The sequence below is a fragment of the Condylura cristata genome, unplaced genomic scaffold (genome assembly GCF_000260355.1).
Source record: "Condylura cristata isolate star-nosed mole 26May11 unplaced genomic scaffold, ConCri1.0 scaffold00024, whole genome shotgun sequence".
In the NCBI taxonomy this organism is placed as follows: Eukaryota; Metazoa; Chordata; class Mammalia; order Eulipotyphla; family Talpidae; genus Condylura; species Condylura cristata.
Window position 1 is genome coordinate 14,098,379 of NW_004567125.1, and position 21,215 is coordinate 14,119,593.

General features: G+C 37.0%; 1 protein-coding gene across 1 annotated transcript in view; it reads left to right on the forward strand.

The window, feature by feature from the left end:
• Positions 1–21,215, forward strand: part of POU2F1 (POU class 2 homeobox 1) — a 139,873-nt gene that overhangs the window by 92,693 nt on the left and 25,965 nt on the right. The window contains exons 4-9 of the mRNA XM_004688445.2: positions 9,702–9,802; positions 13,157–13,210; positions 15,156–15,275; positions 17,236–17,424; positions 18,768–18,894; positions 19,889–19,983. Of these exons, the coding sequence (XP_004688502.1) occupies positions 9,702–9,802; positions 13,157–13,210; positions 15,156–15,275; positions 17,236–17,424; positions 18,768–18,894; positions 19,889–19,983 (686 nt within the window). The remainder of the gene's footprint in view (positions 1–9,701; positions 9,803–13,156; positions 13,211–15,155; positions 15,276–17,235; positions 17,425–18,767; positions 18,895–19,888; positions 19,984–21,215) is intronic.

A 21,215-nucleotide genomic window follows, 5' to 3' on the forward strand; every position in this document is an offset into this window, starting at 1 on the left:
AGAGTGGGGAGCAGAACAGGCAGATCGACGAAGTACACTGCTGAGGGGGACAGCAGGCGGGTCAGGAGAGGTCTGCCACGCCATGTGGTCACCTCCGGGGCAGGCGAGAATCGAACTCATGCGGAAGTGGCTTAAGCTTCTTAGTGCTGTGCTTTAACCCACTGCGCCACCAGGGAGGGCCTACTGTGTGTGTTTTTTTAACTGTCTAAAGGTAAAAGTAGTATTTGTAAGAGCCTATATATAAACATGGATGTATTGTTTGAACACTCATATTTCTACTATGAGGCCACAAAATAGAATGTTACTGTTACCCAGAAGGTCACTGTAGGTCCAACCTTAGCGTATTACATTCTTCTACCACAGAGCTACCTGTCATCCTGAATTTAGTGTTGTCACATTGTTTTTGTTTTGTTTTTTTAAGAAACACAAAACTAATACCATTTTCTGCCATCCATTATCAATATCTTTACCATTATTGTCACTCAAACCCACTTCACCTCTGGTAACCTTAATTTAGTTTTCAGTGTCTACTAGTTTATTTGTATTTTGCTTTGTCATTTATCTACTCTGCTTCCTTATATTGTTCATATAGGTAAACTCATCCAAGATCATCCAAAATCAGTATATGCTCTGTCTGTATTTATTGATAATGATCACAATATTTTTGTCCTTCCATTATTGATGTGGTATGTTAATTGATTTAGGTATGTTAAACCATCCCACTTGGTCTTGTGTATGGTCCTGTAAAGTACTGTTGAAATCAGTTTGCCAATATTTCATTGAGAATTTTCACATTTAAGTTCACATCAGAGATACTAGTTTGTAATTTTTTTTCTTTTTGTAATGTCCTTATGTGATTTTGGTATTAGAGCAGTGTTTCCCTCATAGAATATATTAGGAATTATTCCCTCTTAAGGTTTTTTTTTTTTTTAAATATTTATTTATGCATACAGAACCTGGGGTACAGGCCAGAGGTGCTGGGGCAACGAGAGGCTTCACCAAAGACAGAGTCGGTAGTATAACAGGCAGATCAATGAAGTACACTGCTGAGGGTAGCAGCAGGCAAGATAGAAGAGGTCTGCTGTGCCATGTGGGTCACTTCTGGGGCAGGGGATCAAACTTGGATGGAAGCGGTTGTGTGCCACCAGGGAAGGCCCAATTTTTTTTTTTCTTCTTCTTCTTGCGAAGTTTTGGTAGAATTTACTTGTAAAGCCATCTGGTCCTGGACTTTCAATTTGGTAGATTTTAAAGTACTTCAGTTTCTATTAATTGTGATAATTCATTTCAAATTTTCTGTTTCTGCTGGTTCTTTGTGGTGTACTATATTGTTCTAAGATTTTACCAATTCAAGATTATCAGTTTGTTGGTATCTGTGGTCATTGTCCTCTTTCATTTCTAATTCTGCTTATTAAATTTTTCCTCTTTGTGAATCTGGCTAACGATTTGATTTTTTTTTTTTTAAAGATTTCTTTATTCATACAGAACTGGGGTACAGACCAGAGGCTCAGGGGCGGCAAGAGGCTTCACCAGAGACAGAGTGGGGAGCAGAACAGGCAGATCGACGAAGTACACTGCTGAGGGGGACAGCAGGCGGGTCAGGAGAGGTCTGCCACGCCATGTGGTCACCTCTGGGGCAGGCGAGAATCGAACTCATGCGGAAGTGGCTTAAGCTTCTTAGTGCTGTGCTTTAACCCGCTGTGCCACCAGGGAGGGCCACGATTTGTTGATTTTATGTTCTCAAGAATTTTATTCTAGATTTCACTGACCTTTTATATTGTTTTCTTTGTTTCTGTTTATTTTTGCTCTAATTTTTATTTTCTTCTAAATTTTGACTTTGTTCTTCATTTTCAAGTTGCTTAGTCATAAGGTTATAGTGGTTGAGATGTTTCTTGTTTCTTAATCTAGACCTATATTGCAAGTAAATATCCTCTTAGTTCTGCCTTTGCTGCATCCATAGATTCTCAAAGCTTGTATCTTCATTTTCATTTGTCTCCAGGTGTTTTGTTTTTTTTTTTTAATTTTTACTTTAATTTTCTCATTAACCCAATGAATATTGAGAAGCATGTTATTTAGTTTTAATGTGTTAGAATTTTCTTCTGTCTTCTTTTTGTTATAATTTCAGTCTTCATAATTTTATTAACACTGGACTTGTGTTCTGGTGTATAGCCTATCCTGAAAAATGTAAATTCTTATTTTGAGTGGAATGTCCTGTAAATGTCTCTTGGGCCCTTCTGATTAAGCACATCATTTAAGGCTATTGTTTCTTTTTTTTCTATTCTCTGTCTTGTTTGTCTGTCCATAGTTGTAAATGGGGCTGTTGAAATCTCCTACTGTGGTATTTTCAGAGTCACACTTTAATTCTACTAGTAATTGTTTTATGCATTTTGATGTCCCCTCATTTGATGTACATATGTTAGTGTTATATCATCTTACTGTATTAAACCCTTAATCATTATGTAATATTCCTGTCTGTTACAACTTTTTAAACTGGCAGTCTGTTTTCTCTGTTATAACTGTACTTAATTTAAAAGTTTTCCCCCGTGTTTAATTTTCTTTTTTTTTTTTAATTTTTATTTATTTACGGATACAATGTGGGGTACAGACCAGAGGTGTGGAGGGTGAGAGGATTGACCAGAGACAGAATGGGGAACAGAACAGACAGATTGACTGAAATAAACTGCTGAGGGGAACAGCAGATAAGAAAGGAGAGGTCTTCTGCATCATGTGGGTCAGCTCTGTGGCCTGGGATTGAACCTTTGCTGCAGGAGTGACTTCATAATGCTTAACCTCTACCACCAGGAAGGCCCTATCTGCCTTTTTTTTTTTTTTAAATTACCATTTGCTTTTAGCATTCTGTTTCAGTCTTTTACTGTGCTCCTGCATTTGTCTTTTGTGCAGTGATGAGTTCTGTGGACAGCCGAAGTTGAGTTTTCTTTACTGATCCATTCAACTACTCTATACCTTTTGAATGGATGGATTCAAGTCACTTATATTTAAGATAATGATTAAAATATAAGTGTTTATTGGCATTTTTGTTTCTTGGGTGTTTTTTTTTTGTTGTTGTTGTTGTTTTTATGTCTTTATTCTTTTGTTTTCTCTTGTTGTCTTTGTGCTTTGACATCTTGTGTTATGGTTGAGTTCCTTTTTCAATTTCTTGTATGTTTGTTCCGTGGATTTTTGTTTTGATGTTATCCTTGATGACTGGATCTCTAGTGCTGATAAAGAGCAGACACTCAGGCAGTGGGGAACCAAGAGAGTGCTATGAGGTGGTACAAAAAGTTCAAGCCTTCTAAGGGGGCAGCAGGTGCCTGAATGGAAGGGGAGGAGAAGTTTGCAGCTACTTTAAACCACCTCCTCCACATCAGCTTCTTAATTCCCAGTGTGCTAACACTGGCCCCTTAACTGTGGTCCGCTGCTGGTTTGAGGTTCTGCGACTAGTAGTTTTTCCAGGGTTGCTATCAGAGCAAAGTGAACTAGGAATTGTGGGTTTCGATTGTTCTCAGGCCGCAGTCCTAGTTGCAATCATAGGTGGATCAGGGGCATGTGTTCCTCAGGGCTTTAGGTACCTTTCATAAAAGATCACCTTTGTGACCCTCATTCGGCCCTCTTTTAAAGGTTGTGACACCAGAGGTGGCTGTGGTCAGGGTTGAGCTGTGAGGAGTGTCTGTTTCCAGTGGCTTTCATGTACTGAGCCTTCCCCTGAGGAGGCTCCTGCTGCTGAGGTACTTTAAATTAGAGGCAGAGACAGGCAGGATAGGTGAATGTTATCCCAGCAGTGGCTCCAGGTAGGCTGGAACAGGTAGTTCATGTGATACAAAAACCATTTGTAGAGAGAAGTCTCTTAGGTGTATCGCCAATGGTAAATATTTTTTCACACAAATCAGGGTTTTTTAACTAGGCCTTCTTTGTTGGCTTGAACTTCAAATGCTTATTATCTGGTGAACACAGATTCCAGCTAACAGTTACCACCTTAGAACAAGTTTTATGCCAACAGTTTGCAAGGGCTTTCAGTGACTTTGAGTACCCCTTAGTGGGGTACTCCCATTTCCCATACCTGGTTGTGTGTGTTTCCCTGCTCCCTCAGCTCCCATGCAATCTAATGCCTCAGATTTTGTAGTCTCCAATGTACACAGCCCTTCAGTCACCAGCAAAAAGTGTCCATGTTGCAACCGCCCTAACCCTTTCTTGGGATGTGCTGCCTTGGTAGCATTCCAGGTGGTGTTGCAATCTTTCCTACCTGCTCTGCCATGTCTCCTTCCCTTACAAAAACAAGGGCCCTCTGGTTATCTTTCAGGTTGTTCTATCTATGAATATTTTTTTTTGTTACATGGGGAAGAGTGAAGTCCAGTCTCCTCATTATTTCCCCATCTTCTTTGAAAATTTAAAAAAAATTTTCTCTTCATTCCTTATCCTCATATAATACAATAGATTTACCTATTTGCATTATATAAATTAAACCACACTTTTCTGTGACATTTTTCTTTTCTTCAATGTTGGATGAGCTTCATCTAAGTTAGTACATATATTTATAATTCATTTTCACTGGATATAAGGTCTATATTTTCACTGAATACAAGAATATATGACTATATCAATTTTTTGTATCCATTATTGATGGACAGTTGAATTATTTCCAGACTTTGCTATTACAAGCATTACTGCTATAAATATGTGTGAAAAAGCATATGTGAGAAAAGTCTCCAGAATGTTTACTTAATAGTGTAATTGCTGAACTTGTTCCAGTGTTACTCAGTATTGCCAGCCAGTTTTCAAAACATTTGAATCATTTTATACTGCTACAAACAAGGGATGAGAATTTCATAGTCTTGCCATTATTTTGTCATTTTAGCCAATTTAGTTGGGTGTAAGGTGCTATTTTATGGAGATTTTAATTTTCGTTCTCCTGGTTTCCAGGGAAATTAACATCTTTTTTTTCCAATTTTTTTTTTTAAAGATTCATTTATTTATTCATACAGAACTGGGGTACAGGCCAGAGATGCGGAGGGTGAGAGGATTCACCAGGAACAGAGTGGGGAGCAGAACAGGCAGATCGACGAAGTACACTGCTGAGGGGAGCAGCGGGCGAGTCAGGAGAGGTCTGCCACGCCATGTGGTCACCTCCGGGGCAGGCGGAATCGAACTCATGGGGAAGTGGCTTATGCTTCTTAGTGCTGTGCTTTAACCGGCTGCACCACCAGGGAGGGCCCAAGATTAACATCTTTTATACTTCCCGGCCATTTGTTTCTTCTTTCAAAAAGAAACATAACTTTTATTGGTGTATTCTAGATATTGACCTTTGTTTGTGTATATGTGTGACAAGTGTTTTTTTCCTTTCATTCACTTTAACAAAGCTTAAATTACATATTTCCTTTTTTGAATCTTGATAAAGAAATCCTCTTCCCCAAGATTATAATGATAAAGATGTGTTTGTTTTGCAGTTTACATTTAGGCCTTTAATCCTCCCAAAGTTTTCTATCTTTTTTAGGGGGAGGAGTATGATGTGAATTATCTAATTTCATTTTTTTCTCTAATGAGAATGAAATAGTAAGAGAAAGAAAATAACTCATTAAGGTTTTTATATGAAATTCCTTTTAATCCATAAATCAGTTTGGGGAGAATTTGTATCTTTATAATGTTTATTTTTCAGTAAATTAGCATTTACTTATGTTGCTTTTAAATACAGTTACATATGTATGTGTGTGTGTATGTGTGTGTATATTTTTTTGCTTGTATAGGATTTGTTAAATTTTGATAGAGTTAGCCTCAGGATTTTTTTTTTTTTTTTTTAGTAATAGTGCATTATGTAAGATTCATACATTAAGAATCAACATGTTGTAATGGACTGTTAATGTATTTCTTTCCTCTCCCTCCCACCCCCAAAAAGTCTAAGATTGGAATGATTTATGCCTTGAATTTTCAGAAACAAGAAGAGTGAAATTAACCAGACTTTATTTTGCAGGAAATTTTTACTTAGCTACTAATTTGTTTACTTTAAATGCTATTGGACTGTTTGAATCTATTTCTTTTTCAGTCAGTCTGGATCAGTTATTTTTTTCTTGGCATTAACCATGTCTAAGTTTTAATTTTCTCAGCATGAATTTTTTTGGTTCATGACCACCTTTTTTAGTAGCTGCAGGTTTTTTTTATTCCTTTTAGTTATTCTTAAATTATTTGTAGTTTATCTTTTATTATTATTATTTTTTTTACAATATCAGAAGTTTACAATTTATGTAAATCTTTGGAAAGAACCAAGTTGGTGTTTCTATTATGTGTTTTTTTCCTGTTTCATGAAATTTTGTTCCATTCATCTCTATTCTCTTTGGATTTTTTCTCAGTGCTCTGACCATGAGTTTTTCTGTACCATTTGTCATTACTAATCTACCCCCTTTAGCTTTTTCTCCCTGACTGCTGAGACAGTTTAGTCTCAGGAGACTTTTTTCTACTTTTCTAATTTTTTCCCCTCTGGCTCACTTTTTCTTCACATCTCTTATTGTAGATAATCTCTTATTTCTAACCTTCTTTTCTCTGTTTCTATTCTAAATTAATATACACTTTTACTCTCTTAATTTCAAACCTTACTTCTTTGTTATGAGTGACTAGACAGAATCAAGGGCTTATTACCTGTCATATTCTTTCCACTAACTTTGTTGTCTCATCTTGAGCAGTTCACTTCATATTCCTTAATCTCTTTCTTACCAGTAAAATAAGGAGGTTGGATATACAATCCCTGAAGGTCACCTCAGAGAATCTTATAGATGACCTTATAGAATCTTTAACTTTGGCCTCTGTCAATTCTAAATGCCACTGGTCCACTTTTCATAGTTGTTTTGTGAGGGTTTCTTAAATTCTGTATGTCTTATGTTATTCTTACTTAATGTAATTTCTTCCAACTTTTAATTCCCTCAGATTGTTATTTGGGTGTTTCATTTTCCCAAGTACACAAATCACACGTTATTTGGTTTGAGCTCCCAACACCCTTGTCTCCTGTTACTATCTTTATACTCAAGCCTGATTAGAATGTGTGTGTAACTGTTCCCCTTTCCATTCCTTCGAGCCCAGATTATGTTTTTGTGTTTTACAAGCATGATTTTTATGTATACTTACTTACTCTTACTGCCCAGTATACCTTACTAAAACCATAGCTACCCATGATTCCTAAACCTGTTTATCTGAGTTGTTCTCTAAGAATGTTTTTTTTTTTACTCTACTTGTTTTAGACGAAATACTTTATACTATGTTCTCCTCTGCCCCCAACCTGGGCATCTGTAGGTTCTTATACTTGGTGCCAGGGATACCAAAAATCAGTGAGTTTTGTGTTATATAGTGATTTATGATTTACAATGGGTCATTTTTTAAAAATTTTATAATAGTTTATTTTTACATTTTTTTGTGCATTTTTCCATCTCAGTTGCAATACCCTTGGATTTCCTATCACCACATCATCCATGTACCATCACAATAGTCCAGTGCATTTCCCTCCCCCTACTGTTTTTGATCCCATTCCCCACTCCACCCCCACAAAATGCCTCTGGTGTATATCTGTTCATCATTATCATTATTTTCTCGCCTGTTCCATTATATTCCTGCTATGAGAGAAACCGTCCAGTATTTGTCCTTTTCTTTCTGGCTTATTTCACTAAGCACGATCTTTTCCAGCTCCATCCATGTTGCTGCAAAAGACATGTATTTCTTTTTTATGGTTGTTGAGTAATATTCTATTGTGTATATGTATCACATCTTTTTAATCCAGTCATCCATTTTGGGGCATTTGGGCTGTTTCCATGTCTTTCCAGTTGTGAATAAAGCAGCAGTAAACATGGTGCAGGTATCTTTTTGAATCATTGTTTTTGTGTCTTTTGGATAAATACCTAAGAGTGGGATTGCTGGGTCGTAGAGAAGCTCCATGTTTAGCAGTTTGAGGAGCCTCCAAACAGTGTTCCATAATGGTTGTACTAGTTTGTATTCCCACCAGCAGTGCAGGAAGAGTTACAAGGGTTTTTTTTTTTAATGGGAACTTGAAAGTAGAACCAATGGGTAGAATGTTCATGCTCTCCATGAAAGTGGAATATTTGATTCTTGAAGACTTCGTGATTGGTAGTGTATTTAATTACTGCCAAAACTGTCTGTTTTTCAAAATCTTGTCTTCTCTTAGCTTTGTCAATTTATCTAATATAAATTGCATGGGAATGATATGGAGATACATCTAATAACAAAATGGGCAACTTTAAACTATATGAAAGTTACCGTAGTTACTTTAAATTTCATTTCATACTAGCTTTGCATTACTTGACAGTGTGTACTCTTTTAATTTCATAAACTGTGTTTGTCTCTACTTTCCTGTTCATGGAAAAGTTAGTAGAGAAATCCTGTAAGAATAATTAACCATGAGATTTTTAAGAATGTTAAATATAATACTCTTTTTATTATTACTTCAAGGAAACTTTAAATAGCTGTTTTGAATCATGCTGCCTACCTAATTCTTCTTATTTAAATGATATGCTTGCTAGAAATTGATTAGGACATATCATAGCAGAAGGTACTACCCTTTTAGAAATACTACTTTTGGCCCTCCCTGGTGGTGCATCAGGTTAGGAGCAGCACTGCAAGCTGGCCGCAACCGCTTCAGTGTGAGTTCGATCCTGCCTGCCCTGGAGGTGACCACGTGGCGTGGCAGACCTCTCCTGACCCGCCCGCTGCTCTCCTCAGCAGTATACTTCGTCAGAGTGCCTGTTCCGCTTCCCACTGTCTCTGGTGAATCCTCTCACTGCCCCTGCACCTCTGGCCTGTACCCCAGTTCTCTATGAATAAATAAATAAATCTTAAAAAAAAAAAAAGACTACGTTTAAGGTTGTACTTATATTGTCCTAGCTGGCCTGCTCTGTGTATGAGAAGTAGGAGAATATGTGATATTCAAATGGTAGGAAATGGAAGTACAAACCATAGATCATGAATCTCAGTGGCTCTTGTTGGTTCCTATAGTCTATTAAAGTTTATTCAGCCCAGAGTGTTTTGGTTATTTCTAAGTAATAACTGGAATAGTAATTTGAAAACAATGTGTTATATCCCTCAGAAGATATTTCTGAGCATTAAGGTACTATTTCTTTCCATAAATTAGTCCTAGCCCAACATCAAATTATAGCACAATTGGCTAAAAAGTATTAGCATAACATTTAGAAAATTATCGTTCTAGCAGAGCCCTTATTAGGTATATGCCACCATCTGAAGAATTTAGTAAAAGTATTTTATCTGTCACAGAAACTGTTGCTTTTGCTAACAGATCATCATTCATTAAAGCTCTTAAAAGTCCATCTGTTTTGCTCCTGGCAAAGTTATTGGTGACTTTCTTCTTCCCAAGCCAGCTAGGAGAGCCTGGAGCCTTGTCTCTCACTCTGTACAGCATGTTGGAATCAGCTCTTCCACTGTATGCATTAAATGCGTGTTTCCACGCCAGTAAATCCAATTGCTACATTCCCTTCTGAATTCCTATTTCTTATGTTTTCTGTGTTTGCTTACTTGTTCTGCACGTCTGCCTTTAAAAAAGAATCATTTTACTGTATTTCTGTTTCTTTCATATCTTCCTGGGAGGTCTTTAGACACATGCTGAATGAAATAGATGCCTGATAAATGTTGGCAAATAAAGTCTCATGCTTTATTTTAATTGAGTTATTTTTAATGGTTATATTATCATACTTGCATTCCAGGCACACAGACCAATGGTCTGGACTTTCAAAAGCAGCCTGTACCTGTCGGAGGAGCAATCTCAACAGCCCAGGCCCAGGCTTTCCTTGGACATCTCCATCAGGTACAGTGTTCTGCTCAGCAACAAGTGAGAGTGAAAGTGAAGGCATGGCTGCTTGGACCTGGAAAAGTATTTTAGCATATGAGATGTCTTAAGTTGATTAAGCCTCATGCTAATCATATCTGTTTATGTCATTTTGAATGATTAGTATAGAATCCTTTGGCTTTAGTTGACTGGAAGACTGTTGACCACACAGCTATGTGTAAAAGGAAATTTTTTGTTTTGAACAGTGTACATGTAAAACTGGTTACTGTGTCTGTGAGTGTGCGTCTGTGATGGCTTACTGAAGGTAGTAAATGACAGTCATCCAACGTGATGTAGCCACCACTGCCTATGATCTGCTGTATGAGGCTCGAGGCCCAGAGCCTATAGCCCTTCTTCATAGAAGTTCAAACCATTTTGATTTGGGCAACTTTTCAGAAACTTCATTGACTGTAAATCCCGTTTGAATTTTAAAACAATCTTCCTCAATCTTTGTATTAGCTTTGTGAGAGTTTTGGGATATGGGAGGCTAGTTGGAAATGCAAAGTAAAATAGGGAAATAGCTGGGAAATACATGATTAGTGTATTATTGCCTCTTAGTTTATGTTCACAGTTATGTATGAGAACAGTATTTGCACACATAACCAGCAATATTGTTGGTTGACTGTAGAGAGATGGTGGGATCTGATTGCATTAGTGGTGCTGGTTCAGCGAAAAGCATGTATGAGGATAATTTTCCCGATCACAAATTGTCACATTAAGTGACTACTATATCTATATAGGTTTGCATTTTAAACCTTGACATCACTGAATTTCCCTATCTGGACTAGGTTTTACAGAATTGTTCTCCAGACTGATATTTACCTTCTGTTTTCTAGTCCACTTGTTGACCAGATCCACTCTCTGAGTCTTTCCTTACCACAATTTAAATATTCATACACAGGGCCCTCCCTGGTGGCCCAACAAATTGGGACATAGCACTGCAAGCTACCTGCCACTGCTCAGTGTGAGTTCGATACCTGTCTAGGGAGGTGACCCATATGGCACAGCAGATATCTCCTGTGTTGCCCACTGTTCCCCTCAGCCATGTACTTCATCAGTCTGCCTGTTCTGCTCCCCACTCTGTCTTTGGTCAATCCTCTCTGTAGGCATAAATTAAAAAAATCTTTAAAAAAAAATATTCAGGGCCCTTCCTGATGGCACAATGGGGTAAAGCGTAGCACTATGAGGCTATCGCAGCCACTGCAGCACTGAGTTCTATCCCCCATCAGGGAGGTGACCCACATGGCATGGCAGACCTCTCCTGACTCACCCACTGCTATAACCTAAGTGTACTTCGTCACTCTACTCTGTCTCTGGTGAATCCTCTCACCTGCCCCCCACCCTGGCCTGTACCCCAGTTCTGTATGCAAAAATGAATAAATCTAAAAAAAAAAAATTCATACACATATACAAAATAAATTATATTTTGGCCTATTACCCCATAAACTGTAAGCTTCATAAAGATGGGGTCCTTTTCTTGTTTATGTATATTCACAGCATTTATCAAAGAGCCAACAATATAGTAGATTTTTAACAAATATTTGTTAAATAAATGAATAGATAACTGAAGGTAAAATATATGATAATACAGAGGAAGAAGTGATTCAGTTCCATCTGTGCAAGCTAAGATATTATCAGAGGAGGTGATTTTTGAGCCAAGTTTTGTAGGATGTTAGAAGCTAGCTAAGTAGATTGGAACAGGGAAGCTTTATTTTTAACTTTCTATTTTGACAACTTTCAAATCTACAGAAAAAGTGTTAATTGAATAGATTCAACCAAAAGCCCTTCGCCTATAGTCTCCATTTGCTACTGTTGGATACAATATTATTATCTAATATATGGTCTGTACTTAAATTTTCCTCTTAATCCATAGCTCGGTCCACACCTTGTATTTAGTTGTTATGTCTGTTTACTTTTGTATAGTCCACCAACAATTCCTCAGCCTATCCTTCTCTTTCAGGATAGTTGAAATTTTTGAAGAGTAGACCAATTATTTTATAGGAAAGCCCCTCACTTTGAATTTGTTTTTGTTTGAGTTTTCTTATGTATAGGACTGTTTTCTGTAAGTAAAGGCCACCATCACTTTTAGCTCTGTGCCATTCCAGTTCTTTTCCTTCTTCTTTGGAAAGCTTAATGCTATTGGACATATCCAAAATGGAACTCATCTTTCTGTTAATGGCACCACTATTTTTTGTAGTCTTCTAGATTTGAACACGGGGGTAGTTCATGATTTTTTTTTCTTTATCTGTCCCCAGTCAGTTACCAGAATCCTAATGTAGTATCTGTAAGGTCTATCAATTAGATGCTGCCATTCTAGTTTAGGCTTCTGTTTGTTCTACCCTTATTTATAATAATGTTTTTCTCTTTACTTAATTTTCCTTTCCTTTTAGGAAGTTTACAGTTTTGAAAATGAAAAGCAGTCATTTTGTACAGTACTGCTCAAACTGGGTTTTATGTTTCCTGATGACCCCTGCATTCTTAGTACATCCAACCAAAATGGATATATGTCATTACTGGTGATTTTCTCCGTGATCACTTATCTTCCAGGTTTTCCCAGGAAAAGTCTATTTTGTCCTTTGTAATTAACAGATATTTAGCAAGATGGGTGGGAAAAAAAGTACTCTATTAGTCTTCAAATTTCACCTATTAGTTAAAGCATTCATCCATTCCTAATGCCTGCCTGAGTCAGTTAATATTGTGATTGCCAAATGATGAGCCTTGTTTTAATATAACCATGGTTTGCACTTTCTAAATATATGAAATGTGCATATCAAATGTGACAGACTTTCATTTATGATATATAGGTCAGATTCTTTATTTTTGCCACGAGTTATGACTATAAATGCTTTAAGGACTTGATTGTGTACATGTGTGCTGCATGTACGTAACAATTTTACTCTGAAATAAGTGGAATTTTTGAAATAGAGTAAGTACATAATTCCTATCATTTATATTAAAAAAATGTACATCAGTAGATTATTCTCCTGTGTTCTTGACCACAATGTGGAAGGCAAATTAAATTTTGATAGTTTAAGTGAATACAAATAAATGTTACATAGGGAATCCCTAATACAAGAGTAGCATGTCTGATGATGCTAATTTAGTGTGGGAAAACACCTTCAGAAGTGTTGACAGTATGTTCTCAAGGGAGATGAAGGGACTGTGTGTGAGCTTGTTCATAAAATTTTAAACACACCCCCCCCCCCCCAAGAGAAACTGCATGTACTTTCAGCTCTAATTCAGTAACTGCTTGAAATACTTGCTGATGCTAACTTCTTAATGACAGTTGTCGAACATGGTGACTATAAATTGTCCTGACTGCTTTATTTACAGGTCCAGCTCGCTGGAACGAGTTTACAGGCTGCTGCTCAGTCTTTAAATGTACAGGTAAGCTGGAATCTGGGCTACATGTTAGTTTTTCACACTGTATGTAGTATAGATATGATAGTTTTATAGTAGGAAATAGTTAGAAATATTGTTAACTGAGTCTCATAAAGATTCAAATGATTATCATTGACTATAATTAAAATCAACCTTATATCATGATGCTGTGAATGGCCAACGGTAATCAAGAAGTCTATTTTCAGAGATTTAGTGTAGGCTTAGTAAAACTGATTCTGAGTTAGGAATATAGCTATAACATGTACTTAAACACAAGGCTAAATCATATCTCAAATACATTTTGTTCCCAATTATCTTTATCATTTTTCATGTCTTAGAGAAATACTATAACATAGAGGAAAGAGCACTAGGCTAAGACAATCTCAGGTTTGAGTTCTCATTCTGCCACTAACTGGGCTGTGTGACTTTTGCCATATCACTTAACCTCCTGGGACTTATTTTTTTTCCTCCTGTATTTAAGTAAGGGAGTATAGAGGATTGTTAGGACTCCCCTCTGCTCTAAGGTGTTATGATTCTAAGAATTGTGACACTTATTGGATTTACTGCAGTAAAAGTTTTAAAATAAAAATCAGGCTACTTTGCTGCTATGAACCTTATAGCAAAACATACAAAGTCCAAGTATTATATTATGCATTACTCCATAATATTTCAATCCACCTACTGCTTCTTTTCATTATAGTGTTTAGATGACTAACAGTCAAGAGGGAAAACAGTATTCTGGATATTGATTTCAGTGTTGCTAGTGACTACAGACCTTGGGTTGAGCATCCCATGAAACCCAGTGGAATATGGACCTAGTAACACATGGAAATAAAAAGAGAAAGAAAAGGAGATAATGTGACCTTCCTTTCGGAGGGAGAGGAGGCGGAAAATTGCCTTGGTTGCCATGGTAAACTTTGCTCCCTTAGAGAGATGTTGGCAAACAGGCTGTGTCTCCAGTGCAGCATGTTTACAGTCCTGCTCTGTAATTATCTCTCAGTGACTGGCAGAATTAATCAGACCCTTTATGTTAATTAGCCTTGCTGCAGTCCCCAAAACAGGTGGTGGGAAATATGCAAATCTATGCAGAATTTTAATGCTCTGTATAACCAGTTTTAATTACCATGAAATTTTCTCTCAGTGTCCCTTTCAGGAACATGTTCTCTTTACCTCTTGACTGCAGCATTTTCCCTCTAAGTTTGTATGTTGCTTGATGGGAGATGTTAAATTTACAGTTCTTTAAACTGTTACATCAAAGGTTCTGGTGTTCAGTATCAGTTTCTGAAATGGTACATAAAAAAGTATCAGACTGACTACCAAGTGCTTGTCAGAATATTGATATGGAGAAGCTAATGTAGAGATGGATCAAAAATGTGCGCTTTCATCATTCCTTTTTTCCAGAGTTGAAGATTTGGTTTTGTGAAAAATTCTGTTGTTTTTTGGAGAACCATAAAATTTTTTTCTTCTTAAAACTATAATTGCAGCTTTGCTGGCATTGGACCAAAAGCTGAAAACTTAATACATTGAACTAGGAGAAAACAAAGATATATCAGAAAGAAAAAAAGTCAGGAAACCCATGAATAACTCCTGTGTTTTAAATAATTCCTTTTTTTTTTAAATTTTATTTATTTGTGCATTTAGAACTGGGGTACAGGTCAGAGGTGTAGGGGCCAAGAGAGAATTCACCAGAGACAAAGTGGGAAGCAGAACAGGCAGATCATTGAAGTACACTGCTGAGGGGAGCAGTGGGCGGGTCAGGAGAGGTCTGCTGCGCCATGTGGGTCACCTCCAAGGTGGGGGATGGAACTTGCACTAAAACGGCCACAGCCAATTTCACAGTGCCGCACTACAGCCCACTGCACCACCTCAAGGGCCCTAAATAATTCTTAAAGAGATTTTTTAAGTAACTTCTTTTAACTATTTGAAATCTCTTACTCTCCCCACCTCCCAGTCTAAATCAAATGAAGAATCGGGGGATTCACAGCAGCCAAGCCAGCCTTCCCAGCAGCCTTCCGTGCAGGCAGCCATCCCTCAGACCCAGCTTATGCTGGCTGGAGGACAGATAACTGGGGTAAGTCTTCACTGAGAGAATTGTAATACACTTTCTCAGTGTCAAAACTGTCATTGGCCAGAATTTGATTAGAACTGTATAGAATAACAGGCAGTAACTTGGCTCTGCCTGGTACTATTCTGTCTTTAAGGAACCTCTTACACCACAAGCAGCTCTGAAAAAGGAGTTGTATCTTCATCATAGGTTGTCAGGTTACCTTTTATTACCACTGCAGATAAACTAAGGATTTGTTTAAATCCACATCTTAATTGTTGTTTCATCTTTAGTGAAGCCATTCTCCTATGGTGGAGATCTCTCTACTGAAAAAATTGTAAGTTGTCAGTTTGGAGTTATGACATCAATGCAGAATAGAAGTTAAAGACTGGATTAGTACCTGCAAAAGAAAAAAAAATTTCATTAAGTTACTGTGTAATATTCTATGATGGTTTTGTGTTTTGGTGCTATAATTTATTGTATCGCCTCAATTTTCCTTCAGTTAAATGGAGATGTTAATAATGCTATCTCACAGTATCATTATGGTGATCAAGCATAATAACATGTATAGATAGCCATAGGGCAGTGCTAGGCACATAGTATTCTATAGTATTCATTTATTTTTATTGGTAATAACTTAACCTATGTGAGTAGGTTAGTCTTTTAACTTTCCAGTTCTCTCTGTTTTAAGACAGTTATTCAAAATGTTTTTCCACTTTTGAAAATTTGTCTATCTTTTTGTTGACAGGGATGATTGGGGAGTAATAAGGAAGAGTTACTTGTTATTCAATTTATAGCACATTAACCCACAAAGAATTTTATTTCATTTCTGTTTTAACAGTAGAAGACTCCAGAATTGTTGCAGAATTGCTTACAAAATCACACCAGGGATTAATATATGTTTATGTGTTGTATAAAATATTTATAAATATATATCTTGAAGGGTGTTGCCCTTTTGACTGGTTTGATTTTGATGCTTATGTTTCTAATGCACAAATTGTGTAGGACCTTTTTTGAAAAAGGGTTATGCCCTCGGTCAGTAGGTGACTGTACATGTACTTCAGAATATTACTGATTCCTTCTTTGATCAGAGCAGGTTACCAAAAGGAAGGTAGAAAACACGTATTACTTTGATGTGGGTTTGAAATAAGTTGCAGTATGAAAACAAGTTTAAATGTTCTAAATACATTTCCTGTCTTAGTCTTTGGACTTTGTTTTTGGTGACAAGTGTACAATAGTAAGAGACACTCAGGATACCAGGTTCTTGTAGCTGGATCTTCTATTAAACCTGGGCATTAGGGATTCATTTGCATGTAAAGTGGGTGTCTGTCACCACCTGTTTCACAGAGATAGTGTGTTGAAAAAGGGATGTAAAGTTGCAGAGGCGAAGGCTTTTAATAACAGAAAAGATTGTGCTGGGAGGGGGCTATCGGGAGACTTGGAAAAGAAACAAAATGAAGCTCATATTCTTCAGTCATATCTTAGGACATAATGGAAATGATGGAATATGGCAGGAATTCATGCTAATGGGAAGCAGCTGGGCCTTATCAGTTCTTTCTGTGGTCAGATCCAGCATCCTTGTTCCTCATTCATCTGAGTATATTCACTTGCTGTTCTGTAGGGTGTAAATTTCTTTTCATATCCTGTCAGCATTGATTCGTTTTTTGTGTGGTAGGTTTTTTTTTTGTTTGTTTGTTTTGTTTTTTTTTTTTTTTTTTTGCTTACTAGTTAATTATTTTTTGCCTGAACCCTAAAGCCCTGGCCAAGCTTGAATGATATTTAAGTCCAAAGTGAGGGCCACTATTGTAATTCAGATATTCTGCTAATAGTGATAGTGTGACCACTGATGAATGTTTTCATGCTGACCTTCTGAAGTCAGCAGTTAAGGTCTAATACCACTTTGTGTTACTAACTTCAAAGCTCTAGCCTTGCACTAGGAGCTAGCTCTTCTCCTTCAACCCTGTCTGATTGTCCTAATTTTCTTCAGCTGACTTTGACGCCAGCCCAGCAGCAGTTGCTCCTGCAGCAGGCTCAGGCACAGGCACAGCTGCTGGCTGCTGCTGTGCAACAGCATTCTGCCAGCCAGCAGCACAGTGCTGCTGGGGCCACCATCTCAGCCTCCGCCGCCACGCCCATGACGCAAATCCCCCTGTCTCAGCCCATACAGATTGCACAGGTGAGTGCCCACCTCGCAGGATGGGAGGCAGATTTTCCTCATGGTCATGGTCACTTTCTGATTGTTAGTGTAGGCCATGAGGCCCAGGGGACTTTTGGTCAATAAAATGAGAGTTAGGCTTCCCAACCGCTGAACTAGAAATAATACATTTGTTTGCTTATTTGAATTAATGTTATAAACACATAACTGATTCTTTAAATAGCTGCCTGTTTATGTTAAGTGACAATACTTGTATAATTAGCTGGCATATTTCTGAAGCAGGGGATTACTGTATTTATTTTAATTAGCTAATTACAGCAGGCATGGGTTCTTTCATGTGCTCTGCAGTGAACATTGCCACCCATGTGTGAGAGAGACAGCGAGTCATCTCTCCACTGCAGAGTGATTAGCTTTGTGAAGAACTGCATTAGAATGTTGTCTAGTTTCAGTTTTCACATTTAGGTTAAAGCATCCAGACATAATACCAATTCATTTAAGAGGCACATATACTACAGAGAGGAAAGATAAATGAAGTACTTTATCTCCAGGAGAAAAAAAAAAGGTGTATATTATCATATCAGTAAAATAGATGAGGAGTTCTTTTGAATTTAGAACCAGACAATTATCTTTACCCCACAAAGCAGACTCAGTAATAGGCTTACATTGTAGCTAGAGTTTGGCTAGACATTAAAACAACCCAGGTAACTATAAATGTAAGGGGTAGATGTTAGACAAATCTTTGTTTGTTATCAAGATGATATTTTTATTTTGACTACTTCATCATTGAATAAATGTTTTTAGTGCCTATGCTGTGAGACCCCATGTTGACATTCTACTAGGATAGTATTACTGTGATATGCTAGGGAACCAGATTTTTGTATGGTAGCTTTTTTAAAAAAAAAAATTACTGTTTCCTCAATTGGTGTCAGATTTTATGAATCATCATAGATTTACTCATTTATTGATGGGAATTCAGATATAGTGTCCCCAACTTTAACAAGAAAAATCAAATATCTAAAAATTCAACCGGTGTTTTAATTCACTTGATTTTTCAGAACTGATACTGCTCTCTAAATGTAAAAACCAACTCAGCTGTAACCATTTGTTCTAAGAGAGTTTAATAACTGTTAAAAATTGGGCTCACTGTAAATCATGCCACAAATTATTCCCACAAAATAATGAGTTCCTGCTGTGGCGCCGGTTTACTTCACATACTTTAAAACGTACCTACGGTGCACACTTTCTTTGAAAATATAAAATACTGACTACTTGACTATGACAGACTTTTGTCATCTGGGAAACTTATTATTAAGTTAGCTTCTATTCCATCATCTCCAGTTCACGTTTTAATTCTACTTTTTAAGGATCTGCAACAACTGCAACAACTTCAACAGCAGAATCTCAACCTGCAGCAGTTTGTGTTGGTGCATCCGACTACCAACTTGCAACCAGCGCAGTTTATCATCTCGCAGACACCCCAGGGCCAGCAGGGTGAGCACCCCCAGAGTGTGTCTGTGGTGCCACAGTTGCCAGATGTGACCCACACTTCAGCTCCTGAAACTGCCTATGAAAACAATTGTTTTATTTAACTTTAACCCAATATCTATATTACACTTTTAATACCACATTATTGAAAGTCGTTTTTCATTGCCTTTCCTCTACTTACTACTTTATAGAGGAATCAAGAGTTTGGCCAAACATTTAAGTGAAGTCCTTCAATATTCTGAACATAAATTGGATAAACTGTTTTGATAGTTTTTAGTGGAAATATATTTGAAGAATGTGAGTAGACATCAAAAGCATATGCTTATTCAATCATTAATTTTCCTTTAAAATTTGAGAAGGGTGTTTGATTAAAATGTTATGCAAATGTAACTATTAAAAAAATCTTTGAGGTCTTTTAAAGTATAGCTGTCATTTCTATATCAAACAATAAAGGTCAATCATGTTTGTAATAATGGAATCAATCTAAGAGTGTCAGAAACTATCAAGACACTAATGCAGGGAAACATTGGGGCATCTCTACCATTGCCTCACTATTTCTGTTTTTTTTTGACCTTTTTTTTCTTGATCATGCTTTTCTGATACCTTTTGTTATGTAAATAGATATTCCTCTTCAGGGTGGCTGCTCTTAGGGTAGAGAATTTTCTGGTTTTGTATGCAATTGCAGTTTCTGATGAATTCTGGGTAAAGAAATTGAGCTCCTGGGGAATTTCAAGCTGCTTCCATTTAGAATACTTTTTCATTTTCATTCATGCTTTACTAAGAAAAAGAATTGGCCAATCCATGGTTATTTAGGTTACACATTAAAGAATTACCAATTTTAATTAACTTTCCATATCTTCATGCTCAAATTGTACTTAACAAGGTTGACTTTTAGGCAACTTAGAGATCATTTGGAAATTTTCACTTCACTGTATTTATTTATTTTGCCATTCATTCACGTTGGTCTCTTTTTTGGGCATAATGTATTTCTATTTTATAGGTCTCCTGCAAGCGCAAAATCTTTTAACGCAACTACCTCAGCAAAGCCAAGCCAACCTCCTACAGTCGCAGCCAAGCATCACCCTCACCTCCCAGGTCAGTGTTTTTACATGGGGATTGCTTTCCTATTGTTTTGAAGTACTTTTGGGCTTTATTTAATTTAAAAAACAACAAAATCTTCCTCAGTTTTTTACAAAAATTAATATAAATTTTCAAAAACTGACAGAGTTCAAAGCTGGACTTACCAGCTTGATAGAGTAGTACTACCAAATTGATGTAAAATCATCAAGAATAACTGTGTTAGTACAAGTAAGTAACAAGTTCTGGCTATTTAAACCCCCATTCTGCCATCGTTGGCAGTAGAAACTATACCTTAAAGTAGAAACATGAGCCTGAGTTAAAACCCATCAGAAATACCCTTTGTCCTCTCTCACTCACTAAGAAGCTCTGAACTCTGTGTTTTTTTTTCCTCTCAAAGTTCAGATGTTGTTTTATCTCATTTCTATCAGAGTTTAATTGTACAAAAAGTACAAGTCCAGGCATCTAGAGATTTTAAACTTCTTATCTAATTGTGACTTTGAGCATGTCATTTTACGTTTCTGGACCTCCACTTTCCTTTCTGTCGATAAAGCAGGTGACAAAAATGGCTGATGTTGAATCTCCTTTCCAGCTTTATACTCTTTTACGAAGAGTATTTTGTAATCATGGAAATTATTACTTAATTCTAATCCACTATTAAATTTGATCAAATTCAATATCTTTATTATACAAGCTCTTGCAAAGAAGGAATGGAATGGAACTTTCTCAGCCTGGTAAATGGCACCTGAAAATAGTTCCAACTTCATAAAGACTAAATACTTTACTCCTAAAGCAAAGCTATGTGTCCATTGCTGCCACTTCCATTCACCATTGTATTGAAAATCCTAGCAGTGCAATAAGGCACATAAAGATTAGAAAGACTGGTGGGTGACATGATTGTATAGAAAGTCCTAAGATATCTACAAAAAAAATTAATAGGTGAGCTTATTAGATATATAAAATACAAAGTCCATATACAGAAATCTCTGTAAACAATGATCATTTGGGAGTTGAAATTACAAAGAAAAGTGCAGTACTCAGATAAATTAACAAAACAGGGGCCTCTTTGGTGGTACAGGGCTTAAAGTCTCAGGGATATTAATCTATTGCCATCCACTGTGGCCTAAGTTTGATTCCTGGCCAGGGAGCTAACTCACATGGTGCAACAGAGCTCTCCTGCTGCCCAGCAGTGTATTTCAGTAGATCGATCTCCTGAATCCTCTCACTACTCTATCCATACCCCCACCCCA